This window comes from Pristiophorus japonicus, chromosome 5 (genome assembly GCF_044704955.1).
Source record: "Pristiophorus japonicus isolate sPriJap1 chromosome 5, sPriJap1.hap1, whole genome shotgun sequence".
Taxonomy (NCBI): Eukaryota; Metazoa; Chordata; class Chondrichthyes; family Pristiophoridae; genus Pristiophorus; species Pristiophorus japonicus.
The window spans coordinates 46,672,440-46,692,515 of record NC_091981.1 but is presented as its reverse complement, the minus strand read 5'-3'; the positions used below and the strand labels follow the sequence as shown (position 1 = coordinate 46,692,515).

At 44.2% G+C, this 20,076-nt stretch overlaps 1 protein-coding gene across 2 annotated transcripts in view; it reads left to right on the top strand.

Moving 5' to 3' along the window:
* The window catches only part of osbpl10b (oxysterol binding protein-like 10b), a 347,280-nt gene that overhangs the window by 181,437 nt on the left and 145,767 nt on the right, over positions 1 to 20,076 (top strand). For both annotated transcript variants that reach the window (XM_070880587.1, XM_070880585.1), the window contains one exon: positions 18,553 to 18,710. In XM_070880587.1, coding sequence (XP_070736688.1) covers positions 18,553 to 18,710 — 158 coding nt within the window. The remainder of the gene's footprint in view (positions 1 to 18,552; positions 18,711 to 20,076) is intronic.

Genomic DNA, 20,076 nt, shown 5'->3' with positions numbered 1-20,076 from the left:
AAGAGCTGAATTTTTCCCCATTCTCTGCCTCATGCATTGGGACGGAGAAAACACTTTAAAAATGCTAAGTGCGCCCCATTTGGGACGGAGGGCAATTTCAGCCCCTATGTGTCTTGCCCACCTTCAGTCTTGCTCTGAGCCTTGTGCTCAGTTCTTGATCTGGAAAACAGTAATACGAGATCCAAAATGCAGCAAAGCAACAAAAATCTTGTAATATAGAAATAGATGAAAATCCCAGTAGGTACTGAATGCTGGTGGTGATTACTGTCTTCAGACCAGCATGAAGTATTGACACACCAAAGCACTTGTCAAGTTGTGCAGCCAAGGCAATAATGATGCATTATAAAAACACGTGCTGTGTTATGCTCAAGTTTGCTGCCTTACAAATAGCATTCGAGGAATCCTCTGCATGCTGATCCTAGAAGTGGCAAAAGTAAAATGAGCTGCAACCTTCCTGCCAATCTGAAAAGAGATACTTCAGTACAGTTCAACCTCTGCTTAGTAAAGACCATTTTTCCAACGAAGCTCACTTCACATCCAGATTCAAAAACATCCAGGCAAAGAGGGCAGCAAGGGTTCAAAGAAAATAGCTCTGCTGCTATCCGCACACCTCAACAGTGACTCATTCCTGTTTCCAATTCTGGCAAATCTACTACCTGTAGTAGGGATTGCATCTACTATTTATAAATAGGTGGAACCTCGCCCTTTTCAATTGCTAGGTCTAGAATTATATTGAGGAAGGCTACGCTCTCCACTTTAACATCCTGCAGCGTTCAGCCGAGTAATTTCTCTGGACTAGTTACAAGTACTTGTTACAAGAAGCTTTTGTTCTTATGGGAAGTTTTGTTTCCCCAAAATTCAGCACAAGGACCCTAGCCTTGCAAAACTTGGGATTCTACTGTTACTTCTTGTGGCAAAAAAGGGAGAATGTTGACCCATCTTGCACCTGGACTTGAAAAAAATGTTCAATGGGTTACTGTTACCACTGTTACAGGCAATTCAAGCAACATATGTTGACTGGTTTGTATTAGAGTTCCAGTGTAAAGGAAGATCATTTATTAATACTGGGTCTTCTAGTGACCATCTGTGTAGAATATGCAGCATCTGCTCTATCAAAGGAACCCAGTTTAAGACAACTCACTATGCATGCAGTTTGAATGCTCCCATCTCCTAGTAGGTGGAAGAACTCTGGCTCAATGCTGGGGTTGGTGAAGGCAGTCATTTTCATCATATCAGACACAGGACTATTTTGGACTCTTCTAATTAAATCACCTTGTTCAGGTGGCCCCATTCCAGGACAAGTGAGATCAGGTGGAAGATAGCAAAGACCTTAAATTATATGGAGACAAACTTGTTGATTCGACAGAACTATAATACCCTATGGCCATGAAATTCTGGGGTTTAGCGCCACCCTTTACCGCCAGATTCAGGCAAAAAAATGGCAACAGCTGCTCTTATTGCTGCTGCCGGTGGGTCCCACGGTGGCCGCCATTTTTGGATGGAGGCACTGAAGTGCTTCAACCTCGCTGGTTGCCTCGGCTTCCGTTGTCAGGCGCCCAGTGATCTCCAGCACACTTTCCTCCAGCTGGCTGAGGTCCTGGATTGCAGCTTGCCCCCTGTCTGTCACTGTACTCTCCGATTATGCGCCACCTTGGCCTGCAAGCGAAAGAGAAGTGTGTCAGTGAGTGTGGTGCAATGAGTTTTGGGTGATGTGCCTGCCATAGTTGAATAGCTGTCAGTATGTGCAAGGTGTGAGATGTGGATGTGAGCGTTGCAGCATGGTAGGATTGTGAGGGTGAAGTGAAGCTCTGATTGTGAGGTCTAAGAGATGATAGCTAGAGATTGGTCAGTGAGTGCTGAGGGTGTGATACAATGTGTGAGGCTTGTGGTGTAGATGGTGGGATATGGCATTTGCTGAAGCCTTCACTCACCTTAATGTGCTGTGTGAGGTCACTAAACTTCTTTCAGCACTGGATGGCCGACCTTGGGGCCATAGTGCTGGTCATCACATAGGTGGCAATCTCCTGTTAGAGCCTTTGAGAGGTGTGTGGCAAGAGCTTCCTGCCAGCGTGTGGAGAGAGGTCAGCCCAACTCCGCTCCATAGCCAATGCCTCAAGACCCACTTCGGAGAATCTGTCGACTCTCTCCCTGTGCCAAAGCTCCGCCATGTGTTTCCACTGCCATAGTCTTCAGCTGAAGTTTAAGTGGCTTGACAATGAGGTGCTGTAGCGTCAATGTACCTCCCCTTTAAGTACCAAATAAAGCCTGTGCCAAACATTACTGGGTATTAGACTGGAGCCGATATTAGTCCACCTGTTGAACAGTAAACCAATGAGCAATGGTTTTCGAGCTGAGATCAAGACTACAATTGTGTTGTTGAGGACTGAGCATAAATTTTCTGGGCTACCTAGAACATTTTGATCTGGCACAGCTCAACATCATTTGGCCTTAACGCTGTCCGTTTGCTGGCCATATCCAATTTCTCAGTCTGTGTTTCCCTGGTGACTGATGTTTTCTCATAACAACAGTGACTACACTCCAAAAGTACTTTATTGGCTGTAAAGTGCTTTGAGATGTCCTGTGGTTGTGAAAGGGGCTACATAAATGCGAGTCTTTCTTTTAAATCTGTGTTCTCTGGTTATCGACGCTCCTCTTAGTGGAAAGAATTTCTGCTTATTTACTCTATAAAAACCCTTCATAATTTTGAACACCTCTATTAAATCTCCCCTTAACGTTCTCTGCTCACGTGAGAACAATCCCAGCTTCTCCATATAATTGAAATCCCTCATCTCTGGTATAATTCTAGTAAATCTCCTCTACACCCTCTCCAAGGCCTTGGCATCCTTCCTAAAGTGGGGTACCCAGAATTGGACTCAATACTCCAGCTAAGGCCTAACCAGTGTTTTATAAAGGTTTAGTATAACTTCCTTGCGTTTGTACTCCAGGCATCTTTATAAAGCCGAGGGTTAGTGTTAGGGCATAGCCCATATGCTTTTTTGACAGTCTTATCAACTTGTCCTGCCACCTTCAAAGTAAAAGGCAAATTTAAGTCTGATATTTGGAAGTTTATCTTCACACACAATAATAGATCAATACACTGACTTCTGGATAGAATAGTGGACAAAAAAACTCTGAAATCGTTTTTTTTTAAACAATTGGATGTAACTATGGGGGATTGCAGTGTTTTCTGGATGGATGAACTAAGGAGGACTGACTGGCCTTTCTTATCTGTAAATATGATCTTAAAAGGATTAAGCTTTGGGCAGTTTAATTAGCTCTTCTCAAGGAAAAGGATTGTAACAAATAAGTGAGGGACTGATGGACAGTACCATTGTAGTGAGGCACTTAAGCAAGGTGGAAATGATTCTTGCTGTCGAACAAGAAACTGCAAATATGTTGTTCGTATAAACATAACTTTATAGTTCTCTGATCAAACACATTGAAGGAAAACAGAATATTATCGCAGATACTCTCGGCAAGTACAATGTCCAGCCTCTCAAATAGCCTAATTCAAGATTACTTAAATCATCAGAGTGACAGTTGGATTATCCAGAAATAAATGTTATGACACTTTTTCAGACAAAATATGACTGAAATTCATGTGGCAGCTATTGTGGCCTATCTTCTCTGACAAGATATTTAGACCTAGACAGAATTTCAGCTAATGTTGCTAAGTTATCTTTGTTGTGGTTTAACTTAAAACATTACTTACAAGTTTATTCTCGGCCCTATTGAAAGGAAATTTCTGTGGAACAAAAATAGTTGGTGTTTCACATTGGCGGTGCTTTCTGTGCAGGAAGATGCTTTTTTTCGAAGAATTTTATCCTAATTAAGCTTTGCAGAAATGCTTTCTTTGAGGAGTGCTTGCAGGCAAATACTACAGTTCGTGCTTTGTGGCACTCATTTTCCAGTCTAGCTTGGTTATATTGGGCTCAATTTTCCCCAGTATTTGCACAGTTTTTTTGGGGAGTAGGCTGCTTTTTCAGGCCTAACTTAAAAATCCCCAGTTTCCCCAATCAATTTGCACCAGCGTAACCCTCAGTTACGCTTTTTTTAGTTAAGTTTTTTTTCCTCAAAGGGGGGCATTACCTGCCACCTACGCCAATTCTGGCCATTTAGGCAACTTTGGCCAGCTAATAGTTACTCCATTTCTACTTAGGCCAGCATATGTGGCCTCTTGAGAAAACCCTTGTGGGGAGTTAAAGAAATCGGCGCAGGTAAGTACATCGGAGGCCATTCAACCTGGGTTAGGGGCGGGAAGTGGAGCTGACCTGGGCCGGCACAAAATCGGGGGCCACAGAGCGGCGGGAAGGCACCGGGGGGGAGGGAGGGAGCGAACTGGCCAGCACGAAATCGGGGCCCACAGAGCGGCGGGAAGGCACCAGAGAGGCTCTGGGGGAATGGGAAGGAGGGAGCGAACTGGCCGGCACGAAATCGGAGGTGACAGAGCAGCAGGAAGGCACTGGAGAGGCTCGGCAGGGGAGGGAGCAAGCTCGAAGTACAACCCCTAGTAAAATGGAGAGTTTACAGACAGTAGAATTGTTCTTGCATAGTAGGACATCACTGTTGCTTCCATTTGCAGTGAAACTCTTTAGACTGCAAGGAAATACTTTAGTTGCTGCGTTTGGTTTGCATCACTGATTTTTGATGTTGTTGGCTGGTGGTTATGAGTTCAGTCTCTTGAGAGATACATTAGTTGCCTGGTATTGTAATCGTGATGCCATTCCCCTCTCAAATTTGTTCTATTCTATCTCATATTCTCCCCCTCTTCCACTAAACTGTCAGACTTATTTCCTGTAATGCTTTCCTGTGATTGAAATTCTCGTCATGCCTGCTTTCCGTCATAATTATGCTCCCTATTCATTTTACCTACCTCTGACTTGAGTCCTTTAAGCCCGGTCTCCATCTAGGTGGTGATATTTACCGCTGAGCAGTCTTGAAGGACCTAAAATTAGTCCTCTGGCCTAATGCTGACTGTCCATTCCCTGTTGCCACTTTTCCTGGCTGCCATCCACAAGCCAACACTACCTGCCATTCACCTTTCTCTGAGCTCTACTGCACATGTGCGGACATTTCAGCGACATCAAGAACATTTTTTTTTTTCCCCCACGCATGTGCAGAAGGCCCGGCTCCTTTTTGCAGCGCAGACCACAGGCTCCAGCCCCCCGAGGTGATTGGCTACGCTGAGCGGCTGCAGATTAGAGGCCAAACATCAGGAAACTTCGGAGATTTTTTTTCTGGAACATCTATTTACGTAATTAAGTGGCGCAACTCAGGCAATACGCCAGAAAACAAGCTCAGGGAAAATTGAGCCCATTATAACCTTCAAGATGAACAGGCATTCGTTTAGAGAACAAAGTGAAACAGGGAGGGGTAAATGCAAGAGGAAGTATCAGTGGAATGACCTCCAGCCTGATTAAATGAGAAGAGAAGATTGTTAAATGCGTTAAACCATCTTTATTGAACAATGTAAAGAAGAATAGAGATATTAAAAACATGATGGAAACAAGGAGAATGTGAATAGTTACGGTTGTGGGAGGTATTTGATAAAAAAGGAAACAAGTAACTAAGGAAATAAACTAGAATTTGTTGGCCTTTGTTATTAAAAGCCAGACCCTGTTTTTTTAAAAAATCAGATGGAAAGTAAAGAGCTGCTCCCTATATAACATGCAGAGATTTATTTAGTTGTAGTATTTCATCTACATGCAATGGGTAAGGAAAATACTATTTAATTTCCAAGAGTCAAGCAAAAAATATTTCACCATCTCTGGAGGATCTCTTACAAACTTCTTTCCAAATGTCTTTTTCACGGCACATGTACACCCCTCCTTACTTTTGCATTGCCATGTAAGTCCTGCAACTAATATACTCCAGATGTCACACTTGGTTACAAATGTAAAGCAGTCAATGCCAGTCTTATTGCAATCTCGACTGTGGGTTCAAGTCTCACTCCATAGTCCTGAACACACAATCCAGGCTGAGACTTCGGTGCTGCACTGTCGGAGGTGACGTTGTTCGGATGAGACATTAAACTGAAGCCCTGGTTACCTTCTCAGGTGGATGTGAAAGATCCCATGTCACTATTTCAAAGAAGAGCAGGGGAGTTCTCCCTAGTGTCTTGCCCAATATTTATCCCTCAACCAACATTGCTAAAGCAGATTATCTGATTATTAGCTCATTGCTGTTTGTGGAACTTTGCTGTGTACAAATTGGCTGCCGTGTTTCCTACATTACTACAACAGTGACTTCATCTCAAGAGTGCTTTATTGACTGAAAAGTGCCTTCTGATATCCTGAGGTCATGAAAGGCACTAAATAAATGCATTTTTTTTCTTTCTTTTGACCTGGTGTAATATTTACAAGCAGTAACTCTGACTTTAGTTCAAAATAGCTACAATTAGCTGGACTCGCTTACTTTAACAGAATAGATTAGCAGCTAAACATCACGAACATGTTGCATAACACAGTGAGCAACACCACAGGTAGTTTACTTCACGGGTCAGATAGAAATTGTCACGGAAGTTGGAAATGACGTACAATTGTTACTTGACTCATTATTCACCATGTCTAAATACTGTGGGACAAGAATAAAGTAAGTAAACAGGATGTCAAATGCATTGCCAAATCAGTTGAGTTCAAATCTCCATTGAGCATGTTAAAGCTGTACAATGCCTTATGCAGTGGAACTGAACTGCTGCACAGAATTCTAGTCACTGCATCATGAGGCAACATCCAGGCCCTGAAGACAGTGAAGAGGACAGTAGTGAAATCATAGAATCTTGCAGCACATAATCATAGAATCACAGAAATTTACAGCACGGAAGGAGGCCACTTTGGCCATCATGTCTGCGCCAGCCGACCAAGAGCTATCCAGTCTAATCCCACTTTCCAGCTCTTGTTCCGTAGCCCTGTAAGTTACGGCACTTTAAGTGCACATCCAAGTATCTTTTAAATGTGGTGAGGGTTTCTACCTCTATCACCCTTTCAGGCAGTAAGTTTCAGACCCCCACCACCCTCTGGGTGAAGAGATTTCCCCTCTTATCTCTTCTAAACCTCCTCCCAATTACTTTAAATCAATGCCCTCTGGTTGTTGACCCCTTTGCCAAGGGAAACAGGTCCTTCCTATCCACTCTCTCCAGGCCGCTCACAATTTTAATCTCCCCTTAGCCTCCTCTGTTCCAAAGAAAACAATCCCAGCATCTCCAATCTTTCCTCATAGCCAAAATTCTCCAGACCAGGCAACATTCTTGTAAATCTCCTCTGCGCCCTTTCCAGTACAATCACCTCTTTCCTGTAATGTGACCAGAACTGCACACAGTATTCCAGTTGCAGCCTAACCAGTGTTTTAACAGTTCAAGTGTAACGTCTTTCCTCTTGTATTCCATGCCTCAACTTATAAAGGCAAGTATTCCATATGCCTTCTTAACCACCTTATCTACCTGGCCTGCTACCTTCAGGGATCTGTGGACCTGCACTCCAAGGTCCCTTTGTTACACTACACTTTTCAGTGTCGTACCATTTAATGTGTATTCCCTTGCCTTGTTAGCCCTCCCCAAATGCATCACCTCTCACTAATCCAGATTGAATTCCATTTGCCACTGTTCTGCTCACCTGACCAGTACATTGATATCTTTCTGCAGTCCGCAGCTTTCTTCTTCATTATCAACCACACAGCCTATTTTAATGTCATCTGCAAACTTCGTAATACCTCCAACATTTAAGTCCAAGTCATTGATATATACTACAAAAATCAAGGGACCCAGCACTGAGACCTGCGGGCCTTCTAATCACAAACCCATCAACATTACCCTTTGCTTCCTGCCTCCAAGCCAATTTTGCATCCAACTTGCCACTTTGCCCTAGATCCCATGGGCTATTACTTTTGTGACCAGTCTGCCATGTGGGCCCTTATCAAAAGCTTTTCTAAAATCCATATACACTACATCATATGCACTGCCTTCATTGACCCTCCTGGATAACTCCTCGAAAAATTCAATCAAGTTAGTCAGACACGACCTTCCCTTGACAAATCCGTGCTGACTGTCCTTGATTAATCCATGTCTTGCCAAATGAAGATTTATCCTGTCCCTCAGGATTTTTTCCAAAAAATTTTCCCACTGAAGTTAGGCTGACTAGCCTGTAATTACTTGGTCTATCCCTTTCTCCCTTTTTAACCAAAGGTACAACATTAGCAGTCCTCCAGTCCTCTGGCACTGCACCTGTAGCCAGAGAGGATTGGAAAATGCTGGTCAGAGCCTCTGCTATTTCCTCTTTTGCTTCCCTTAACAGGGGTTTCATCTGGGCCTGGGTATTTATCCACTTTCAAAGCTGCTGAGCCCCTTAATACTTCCTCTCTCACAATATTTATCTCGTCTAATATTTCACACTCCTCCCTCATTGCAAAGTCTGCATCTCCCCTCTTTTGTGAAAACAGATGGAAAGTATTCATTAAGAATCCTACCCACGTCTTCCGCCTCCACACACACATTTCCTTTATGGTCTCTAATAGGCCCCACTCTTTCTCTAGTTATCCTCTTGCTCGTAAGGTATTTATAAAACATCTTTGAGTTTTTCCTGATTTTACTTGCCAACATTCTTTCATGCTCTCTCTTTACTTTCCTGGTATCTTTTTTAATTGCACCCCTGCGCTTCTTAGAGTTTCTGCAGTGTTGAGTTCCCGAATCTGTCATAAGCTTCACTTTTTTTTCTTTTTCTTATCCTGTGTGTCCTATGACACCCAGGGGGCTCTAGGTTTGTTAGCCTCACCCTTTTTTTTTAAGGAAACATACTTGCTCTGTACCCACAGGATCTCCTCCATTGAATGCCTCCCACTGCTCTGACACTGATTTACCATGTGTGCTGACGTGGATTGAGAACTGGTTGGCAGACAGGAAGCAAAGAGTAGGAGCAAATGGGTACTTTTCAGAATGGCAGGCAGTGACTAGTGGGGTACCGCAAGGTTCTGTGCTGGGGCCCCAGCTGTTTACATTGTACATTAATGATTTAGATGAGGGGATTAAATGTAGTATCTCCACATTTGCAGATGACACTAAGTTGGGTGGCAGTGTGAGCTGCGAGGTGGATGCTATGAGGCTGCAGAGTGACTTGGATAGGTTAGGTGAGTGGGCAAATACATGGCAGATGAAGTATAATGTGGATAAATATGAGGTTATCCACTTTGGTGGTTAAAAACAGAGAGAGACTATTATCTGAATGGTGACAGATTAGGAATAGGGGAGGTGCAACAAGACCTGGGTGTCATGGTACATCAGTCATTGAAGGTTGGCATGCAGGTACAGCAGGCGGTGAAGAAAGCAAATGGCATGTTGGCCTTCATAGCGAAGGGATTTGAGTACAGGGGCAGGGAGGTGTTACTACAGTTTTACAGGGCCTTTTTGAGGCCACACCTGGAGTATTGTGTACAGTTTTGGTCTCCTAACTTGAGGAAGGACATTCTTGCTATTGAGGGAGTGCAGCGAAGGTTCACCAGACTGATTCCCGGGATGGTGGGACTGACATATCAAGAAAGACTGGATCAACTGGGCTTGTATTCACTGGAGTTCAGAAGAATGAGAGGGGATCTCATAGAAACGTTTAAAATTCTGATGGGTTTAGACAGGCTAGATGCAGGAAGAATGTTCCCAATGTTGGTGAAGTCCAGAACCAGGGGTCACAGTCTAAGGATAAGAGGTAAGCCATTTAGGACCAAGGTGAGGAGAAACTTCTTCACCCAGAGAGTGGTGAACCTGTGGAATTCTCTACCACAGAAAGTTGTTGAGGCCAATTCACTAAATATATTCAAAAAGGAGTTAGATGTAGTCCTTACTACTAGGGGGAATCAAGGGGTATGGCGAGAAAGCAGGAATGGGGTACTGAAGTTGCATGTTCAGCCATGAACTCATTGAATGGCGGTGCAGGCTCAAAGACCGAATGGCCTACTCCGGCACCTATTTTCTATGTTTCTATGTAGCCGTTTCCAGTCCACTTTGGCTAAATCCCATCTCAGCTCAGCAAAATTGGCTTTACCGCAATTGAGAACTTTTATTCCTGGTACTCCTTTGTCCTTTTCTATAACTACCCTAAATCTTTCTGAATTATGATCACTAGCACCAAAATCTCACCCACTGATGCCCCTTCCACTTGCCCCTCTTCATTCTCCAAAACCAAGTCAAGAACCGCCCCCTCCCTTGTTGGGCTTGTGACATACTGGCTAAAGAAGTTCTCCTGAATGCATTTTAGGAATTCACACTACTTTTTTCCAGTTAATATTAGGGTAGTTAAAATCTCCCACTATTATAGCTCTATAGTTTTTGCACTTCGCAGCAATTTGCCCACACATTTGTTCTTCTATCTCCCTCTAACTGCTTGGGGGTCTATAGTACACTTCCAGTAGTGTGATCGTCCCTTTTTTGTTCTTTAATTCAACTCATATGACCTCGTTTGATGATCCCTCTCACATATCATCCCTTCTCACAGCTGTAATTGTTTCTTTAATTAATACTGCGATCACCCCTCCTTTTGTTGACCCACTCTTTATCCCGTCTGAAAACTCTGTAACCAGGAATGTTGAGCTGCCTTACCTGCCTTTTCAGCCCAGTCTCGTAGCTATAATATAGTACTCCCAAGTGTCAATCTGTATTCTCAGCTCATCTGCCTTATTTCATATATTCCCTGAATTGAAGCATATACCATTTAGTATTGCCAAACTCCCCTGTTGTCTATTTTCCAGCCCTTGTTTCCCCTGTCTTCGAAATTCACCTTCTACTTCTACTTCTCTGCTGCCCGATTTCAGCTTTGTGTCTCTCCCCACTGAATCTATTCTCCAGTTCTCATCCCCCTGCCAAGCTAGTTTAAACTCTTCCCAACAGCACTAGCAAAATCTCCCACGAGGATGTTGGTCCTGGCTCTGTTGAGGTGCAACCCGTCCAGCTTGTGCAGGTCCCACCTCCCCCAGAAACGGTCCCAATGCCTCAGGAATCTAAAGCCCTCCCGCCTGCACCATCTCTCCAGCCACGTATTCATCTTCTCTATCCTCCTATTTCTGTACTCACTAGCACGTGGCACCGGCAGTAATCTGGAGCTTACTACCTTTTGAGGTCCTGCTTTTTAATCTCTCTCCTAGCTCCCTAAACTCTGCCTGCAGGACCTCATCCCTCTTTCTACCTATGTCATTGGTACAGATATGGGCTACAACCTCTGGCTGTTCTCCCCCTCCCCCCAGCCGCTCGGTGACATCCTTGACCCTGGCACCAGGGAGGCAACATACCATCCTGGAGTCACATCTGCGGCCATAGAAATGCCTCTCTGCTCCCCTGACTATTGAATCCCCTACCACTATTGCTCTTCCATTATTCTTCCTCCCTCCCCACCCCCCCCCCCAGCAGCTCTGCCACCCGTGGTGCCATGGACTTGGCTCTGGCTGCACTCCCCAGAGGCACCATCGCCCTCACCAGCACTCGGAACAGAATACTGGTTGGAAAGCGAGATGGACTTGGGGGACTCCTGCACTACCTGCCTAGTACTCCTCCTCTGTCTGGTGGTCACCAATTTCCTCTCTGCCTGCACATTGTTCAACTGCGGGGTGACCACCTCCTGAAACATGCTGTCTACAGAATTCTCAGTCTTACGGATGCACCAGTGATTCCAGCCGTCGCTCAAGCTCCGAAACGCAGAGCTTGAGTTGCTGCAGCTGGAGACATCTCCAGGCTGCGCGAAGCGACCAGGACTTCCCACATGCCTCTGGGAATCCACGGGAATGAGCTGCCCTGCCAAGCCTCTGGTTAAAAGACTCGGAACTATCAAGCAGAAATAAAATCTAAAACTTAGCAAACACACCCAGCAGCTACTCGGCAATCAGCTGATTTAATTAATTGGGTTTTTTTTAGATTAGAAATATCACTTATCTATATTTGCTTTTTTAATTGATTTAATTGATCTTCCCCCTCTTCTCCAATTCCCACTCTTTCCAAATTCCCAAATCAACCACTCTGTTTAAGTCTACTCCGTTTAAGACCAGCCTGTGCTCTGAAAAACTGTTGACCTTTATACTCTTAGGAACGACACCTAATTTACAAATGTTGACTCAGCATCCCTATTCTCTGTGATTAACATCTATTCAAGACAAACAGTTAACAGTTGACTGCCACTGTTAACTACAGTTTAAAATTCTAGGTTTAAATCAAAATGTTAAACTAGATTTCACTATGTACAGCTTCTACTTACCCAATACTTACCAGAAATACCCACTCTTTCCAAATTCCCAAATAAACCACTCTGCTTAAGTCTGCTCCGTTTTAGACTGCTGTGTGCAGACCCGGTCATTCGTCTGTCGTGCCTGTGCCGGCTCTTTGAAAAAGCTGTCCAATTTAATCCCGTACCCCAACTTTTTACCCATAGCCCTGCAAATTAGTCTTCTTCAACTACATGTCCAATAGTCTTTTCATAGTTACAATGGAATCTGATTCCACCACACTTTCAGGTACTGTGTTCCAGATATTAACTCTCTGTGTGAAGAAATTTCTCCTTGTTTCCCCTCTAGTTCTTTTGCCAATTATTTTAAATCTCTGACCTCTGGTTACTGACTCATTTGGCAGAGGAAATATTTTCTCCATACTTGCACTATCAAAACCCCTCTTAATTTTCAATACCTTTATTTGGTCTCTCCTTAACCTTCTCTGCTCTAAGGAGAACAACCTCAACATCTTCAATCTCTCCACGTAACTGTACTCCCTCATCTTTGGTATCATCCTGGTAAACCTCCTCTGTACGCTGTCCAGGGTCTTGACATCCAATGGGGTTGGGGGTAATATATTAGCATGGATAGAGGATTGACTAACTAACAGAAAACAGAGAATCTGGATAAATGGTTGATTCTCGGGTTGGCAATCAGTACCTAGTGGAGTGCCGCAGGGATTAGTGCTGGGACCCCAACTATTTACAATCTATTAATGACTTGGAAGAAGGGACCGAGTGTAACATAGCCAAGTTTGCTGATGATACAAAGATGAGAGGAAAAGCAATGTGTGAGGAGGGGACAAAAAAACCTGCAAAAGGACATAGACAGGCTAAGTGATTGGACAAAAATTTGACAGATGGCGTATAATGTTGGAAAGTGTGAGGTTATGCACTTTGGCAGAAAAATCAAAGAGCAAGTTATTATTTAGATGGAGAAAGATTGCAAAGTGCTGCAGTACAGCGGGACCTGGGGGTACTTGTGCATGAAACACAAAAGGTTAGTATGCAGGTACAGCAAGTGATCAGGAAGGCCAGTGGAATCTTGGCCTTTATTGCAAAGAGGATGGAGTATAAAAGCAGGGAAGTCTTGCTACAGTTGTACAGGCTATTGGTGAGGCCACACCTAGAATACTGCGTACAGTTTTGGTTTCCATATTTAAGAAAGGATATACTTGCTTTGGAGGCAGTTCAGAAAAGGTTCACTAGGTTGATTCCGGAGATGAATGGGGTTGACTTATGAGGAAAGGTTGAGTAGGTTGGGCCTCTACCCATTGGAATTCAGAAGAATGAGGTGTGATCTTATCGAAATTTATATGATGATGAGGGGGCTTGACAAGGTGAATGCAGAGAGGATGGGCCCAAGTTTCGGGCCGCGCCTAGAACGGCGCAGCCCCGACCTGGACACCCGTTTTTCGCGCCACAAAGTGCGCCTAAAAAAAACTTCCAGATTTTCCGGCTCCCGGCAGGATCTCTGGCCCTCGTTGCGGCGCAGCAAAAGCTGTAGGGGGCGGAGCAAGGTCCCTGCGCTGAAAACAGTGCCGGGACCTCTGCACATGCGCACTACAGTGGGCGCGCATGTGCAGTAGCTCCAGGCACCCAAAACTGTGTGGGAGGGCCCAAAGCACACAGCCCCTAGCCCTGGCCGAATGGCCTCACTGGTGCTGCGTGCATAAGGCTCCTCCCACGCCCAGCTCCTGTTTCCTCTGGACCGGACCCGATCCGACTTGATTCCCGCTCCCACCCCTCCCACCGGACCGCCCCCCGACCCGACCTCCACTTCACCCGCTCCCGACCTTCCCCCCCACTGCCCTCCCCGACCGAGCGCCGCTCCCGACCGATCTCCCCCACCCCCCGACCGATCTCCACCCCCCCCCCCTCGACCAACCGACCCCCCCTCCCCTCCGCCCTGATCCGCGCTCCCCCCGATCCGCGCTCCCGGACCCGACGCCACCTACCTGTCAATCCAGTAAGTCTAAGCTCGAAGTCTTGGGCCCGGCCGGGCCCGGCCCATTCAGCCTCCCTCTCCTTTCTTTCTCTCTCTCTCTCTCTCTCTCTCTCTCTCTCTTCCCCCTTCTCTCCCCCCTTCCCCTCCCTCTCTTCTCTTTTCCCCCCCCCTCCCCTCCTACCCCTCACCCCCCCTCCCTCCCTTCTCTCCCCTTCCCTCCCTTCCCTCCCCTCCCTCCACCTACCTCCCCCCCTCCCCTCCCTCCCTTCTCACCCCCCCCTCCCCTCCCCTCCCTCCCTTCTCACTCACCCCCCCCCTCCCCTCCCCTCCCCTCCCTCCCTTCTCACCCCCCTCCCTTCTCACCCCCCCCTCCCCTCCCTCCCTTCTCACCCCCCCCTCCCCTCCCTCCCTTCTCACCCTCCTCCCTTCTCAACCCCCCCTCCCCTCCCATCCCTTCTCACCCCCCTTCCCTCCCTCCCTTGTCACCCCTCTTCCCCCCCCACCCCCTCTCCCCTACTCCTCCTCCCCCTCCCCTCCACCCTTCCACCACCCCTCCCCATCCTCCCCCTCCCCTCCACCCCTCGCTGTCAGAAACACAGACATTGACAGACAGAGAGTGAGAGACACACACAGACAGAGAGATAGAAACACTGACAGAGAAACACTGGGGGGTGGGGGGGGGCATCCCAACATGCTGTTGGAGGGCTCCCGGTGCTGCAGTCAGTAAGTAGAAAATGTTTTATTTATTGATTAAAAAAAAAAATTATTTCTTATTAATTTTTTTGATTGATTTATTGGTTGATTTATTAATGTTTTTATCATTTATTATTGATGATGGCTCTTTATTTGTAAAACTGAAGTGTTTAATGTTTGTAAACTTCCCTTTAAACCCCCCCCCCCCCCATTCCCTACTCCTGATTTGTAACCTACGCCTGATTTTCTAAAGTGTAGACAAGGTTTTTTCGAGCGTACAAAAATCTTCACTTACTCCATTCTAAGTTAGTTTGGAGTAAGTTTTCACTGCTGAAACTTTGAAAACAGGCGTAAGTGGCCAGACACGCCCCCTTTTGAAAAAAAAATTCTGTTCCAAAGTGAAACTGTTCTAACTGACTAGAACTGGAGCAAACTAAATGCCGAGAATTTGAATTTCTAAGATACTCCGTTCTACACCAGTTGCTCCAAAAAATCAGGAGCAACTGAGGCCGAAACTTGGGCCTGATGTTTCCACTGATAAAGGAGACCAGAACTAGGGGGCATAATCTTGGAATAAGGGGCCGCCCATTTAAAATTGAGATAAGGAGGAATTTCTTCTGAGGGTTGTAAATTTGTGGAATTTGCTGCCTCAGAGAGCTGTGGAAGCTGGGTCATTGAATAAATTTAAGATAGAGATAGACAGTTTCTTAACCGATAAGGGAGTAAAGGGTTATGGGGAGCAGGCAGGGAAGTGGACCCGAATCCATGATTGGATCAGCAATGATCGTATTAAATGGCGGAGCAGGCTCGAGGGGCCGTATGCCCTACTCCTCCTATTTCTTATCTTCTGAAAGTGTAGTGCCCAGAATTGTACGCAATACTTCAGCTGTGGCCTAACCAGTGATTTGTAAAGGTTTAATGTGTGACTTCATTGTTTTTGTACTCAATGCCCCAATTTACAATGCCAAGTATCCCATTGGCTTTCTTAACTATCTTATTAACTTACTCTGCCATCTTCAAGGATTTGCGAACATGCACGCCCTTAAACTAGATTATACTGCCTTTCCATGTTGTTTTTCTCAAAGTGTATAACTTAACACTTATTCGCATTAAATTGCATTTGACATGTGTCTGTCTATGTCCTCCTGAAGTCTGCTACTATCCTGTTCACTATTTACTATGTTGCCAAGTTTTGTATCATCTGCAAACTCCAAAGCTGTACTCCCTATACCCAAGTCCAGGTCATTTATATATAACAAGAAAAGCAATGGTCCTAATACTGATCCTACTGCATACGTCCTTCCAGTCAGAAAAGCATCTGTTCAGCACTGCTCTTTGCCTCCTGTCCCTTAGCTGATTTCGTACCCAAGTTACCACCGTCCCTTTAATACCATGTGCTTCTATTTTCCGAATAAGTCTGTTATGCGATACTTTATCAAATGTCTTTTGAAAGTCCACATATTCATCTATTGCACTACCCTCATCAACTCTGTTTCGTCATCAAACAACTCAATCAGGTTAGTCAGACACGATTTGCCTTTAACAAATCCATGGTGGCTGTTCCTTATTAACCCATATTTCTCCAAGTGAAAATTAATTTTTTCCTTGCCTAGTCTCGAGTAGTTTTCCCATCACTGACGTTAGACTGATTGGCCTGTGGTTTCCAAGTTCATCCCTCTTCCCTTTTTTGAACAGGGTTGTAACATTTCCAATCCTCCAGCCCTCTGGCACCAATCCAAGGAGGATTGAAAGATTATGATCAGAGCTTCTTCTATCCGCACCCTACCTTCCCTCAGTAACCTAGGAAGCAGCCCATCTGGACTGGGTGATTTGTTAACTTTGAGTGATGTCAACCTACTTAGCACCTCCAATACTATCCAGTATCTCTACTACCCCGTCCTCTACTGCAACATTAACTTCATCCTCTTTTGTGAAGGCAGATGCAAAGTAGTCATCAGCAGTATCTTAGTCATGACTTCTGCCCTATATTGATTTTTTGGGTCCCTAATTAGCCCCACCATTCCTTTTAACTTTCCTTTTACTTATTATGTGTTGATATATCTGTGATACTGATCATTCGTTTCAGAGACCATAAGGGAAAAAATGATAAACTAAGACCCTTTAACCACAAAATGAGATGCCTGGGGACCTTATAGAGGTACATAATATGCTTATAGGGACTTTGAAAGTAAATATGAAACAATACTTTTAAGATACCCCTGGGCAACAAGTTTAGAGGGCACAGGTTCAGGATAGTGAAAGACTAATTTGGGAGAGATGAGAGTACAGATATCTTTACATAGAATGACCTCGTAGGTTCCTCTAGGAAAAGTGATCATAGCATGGTTGAATTTCAAATTCAATTGGAGGGTGAAAAAGTTGAATCTCAAATCAGTGTCCTGATTCTAAATAAAGGCGATTGTAAAGGTATGAAAGCAGAGTTGGCTAAAGTGGACTGGGGAAATAGATTAAAGTGGTTGATAAGCAGTGGCAGACATTTAAGGAGATATTTTATAACTCTCAACACAAATATATTCCCCGTAGCTAACTCAGGAAGTAAAGGATCGTATCAAATTGAAAACAATGGCATATAAAGTGGCCAAGATTATTGGGAGGCCAGAGGATTGGGAAATTTTTAAAAACCAACAAAGGATTACAAAAAAATTATAAAGGGAGGGAAGATAGATTGAGAGTAAACTAGCAAAAAATATAAAAACAGATTGGTTGATTCCGGAGTTGAAGGGGTTGACTTATGAAGAAAGATTGGGCCTATACTCATTGGAGTTCAGAAGAATGAGAGGTGATCTTATTGAAATATACAAGATACTGAGGGGGCTCAATAAGGTAGATGCAGAGAGGATGTTTCCCCTCGTGGGGCTATCTAGAACCAGGGGGCATAGTTTCAGAATAAGGAGTCGCTGATTTAGAACTGAGATGAGGAGAAATTTATTTTCTGAGGGTCGTAAATCTGTGGAATTTCTGCCCCAGGGAGCTGTGGAGGCAGGGCCATTGAATATATTTAAGGTGGAGAAAGACAGATTTTTGAGCGATAAGAGAGTGTTATGGGGAGCGGGCAGGAAGTGGAGCTGAGCCCAGGATCAGATCAACCATGATCTTATTAAATGGTGGAGCAGGCTCGAAGGACAAGATGGCCTACTCCTGCTCCTATTTCTTATGTTCTTATGACCAATAACTTGTACCTAGGAAAGATGGTCGAGGCCATAACATTGGACTCGTTTAAGATACCTCTGGATACTGCGATGGTAACACAGTAGAGTTGGTATACTGGAAGGATGAATTCAAATGAGCTAAAGGGCCAACTTCACCGAATCTATTTATACTCTTGAAAACTGGGTCAATTTATTAATTGTGGCAACTTAATCAGATATCAAATCTTCACAGCAACATTTCCTTTTGGATCACTTTGACTTATGCATCAAACTACAGGACAAGCTGAGCAGCAATTGCTTGTTCTGTGCTCCATCCACCATTTGACAGGACTCTGAGACAGTTACTTAATTCTTGAAATTATGAAATTGATAATCTATGAACTAAATCACATGAACTGGACTGCAGATATTTGAATAGTTGATGTCAAGTTCTTTTAATAACTTTAATGTAGATGAACTGGGTTAACTTCCAAAAAATGGGATTAATAATATTCTGCTAATTTTTTTCCAGATAGTGTGCTAGGATGGCAGGGACCAAGGTCTCGTTCAGCTGAGCAGTTGAAGAACGAAAATGTATGCCCTTCACCTTCTATGCCTTCAAGCAATGTAAACATTGTGTGGTCTGCAACGCCCAGTCAGGTCAGCCAAGGGCTGCAGCAGCCCTCTGAGGTAAGCTGAATAAAGATTTTACTTTTTTAGTGTAAGAATTTAAGGAAATGGTTTCAGTACTGTGTGGCAGTTCAGATAGTTTATCATCACAGTTTCCTTATTTTGTAATTTAATCTGAAATGAAAGATAACTCGAGTATGGACTGCTGAATGGCCTATTTTCATGTCGTAATTTTTATGCAACTGAATATTGTGCACGAGGTTGAGATAATGGGGGCTAGAAAACTTATTCCTGAACTGATTTTTTTGAATTCAAATCAGTACTGTTGAGCAACAATTTGGGAACTTGAAAGAGTTTGCCAATACCCGATTTTTCTAATAACTTTTATATCCGCTTTATATAAAGGTTAGAATGGCCCAATAGTGTCTCTGTCTTTGTCTTTGTTATGCAAATATTATTAAAATATTGATGTTCTGTGAATGTAAACTTGTGAGCAGACCACTAGCAACTAATCAAGATTCCTCCTCAGACCTTTTTTATTCTGTGGGGAAAAAGTCTGACTCTTGGTGCTTCCACACAATCTTATGACTGCAACTAGGAGTTCAGAGGTGTAAGTTGGAATCATACTTTTGGAGTACATACCAAGTGCTGTCTAGACTGATTACACGAGCAACGAATCAAAACTGTTAAATTCTATCGTGTGTCTGACTAAATTATAATAAAATAAAAGACTTGCGTCTTGTGTCCATTATGTCACAACTTTGAAAGGAGTTACACCTATGGGGAATTTATGATTGAAAGAAAGACATGGATAATGGGTGTTGCAGGTTTCATCCTGTCCCTGTGGAACTACAATACCCGGAGTATACCGTGACAAATAAGGCAGAACATTCATAAATAACTTTGAGGTAAAAGTGGTGGGAGAAAAAAATACAAACGTTCACTTTGTTTTAATTTTTTACATTTAAAAAAAATTTGTGTTGAGGTACTTTTGTGAAAAGTTGTGCCATGGTTAGAAGGCGTTGGCTGGAACCTGTTGGTTGATGAGTCAGCCAAGCCCAGACCATGTGAATGACCACCAGGTCAGGTGCTCATCTTTGGTGATTCAACATTGAGGTAGGTGCGTGGGTGGTGCAGGGGAAGAGAACCTCCCTGGTGAGTGCTTTGCCAATTACAAATTTTGAGGAGGGAACAATAAACAAATAAATAAACTGCTTACATCTTTAATATTAGTCATTCAAATAAAGCCTATACTCATTGGAGGTGATCTTATCGAAACATACAAGATAATGAGGGGGCTCGACGAGGTGGATGCAGAGGGGATATTTCCACTCATAGGGGAAATTAAAACTAAGGGACATAGGGCCGAAGTTTCGGGCCGCGCCTAGAACAGCGCAGCCCCGACCTGGACGCCTGTTTTTCGCGC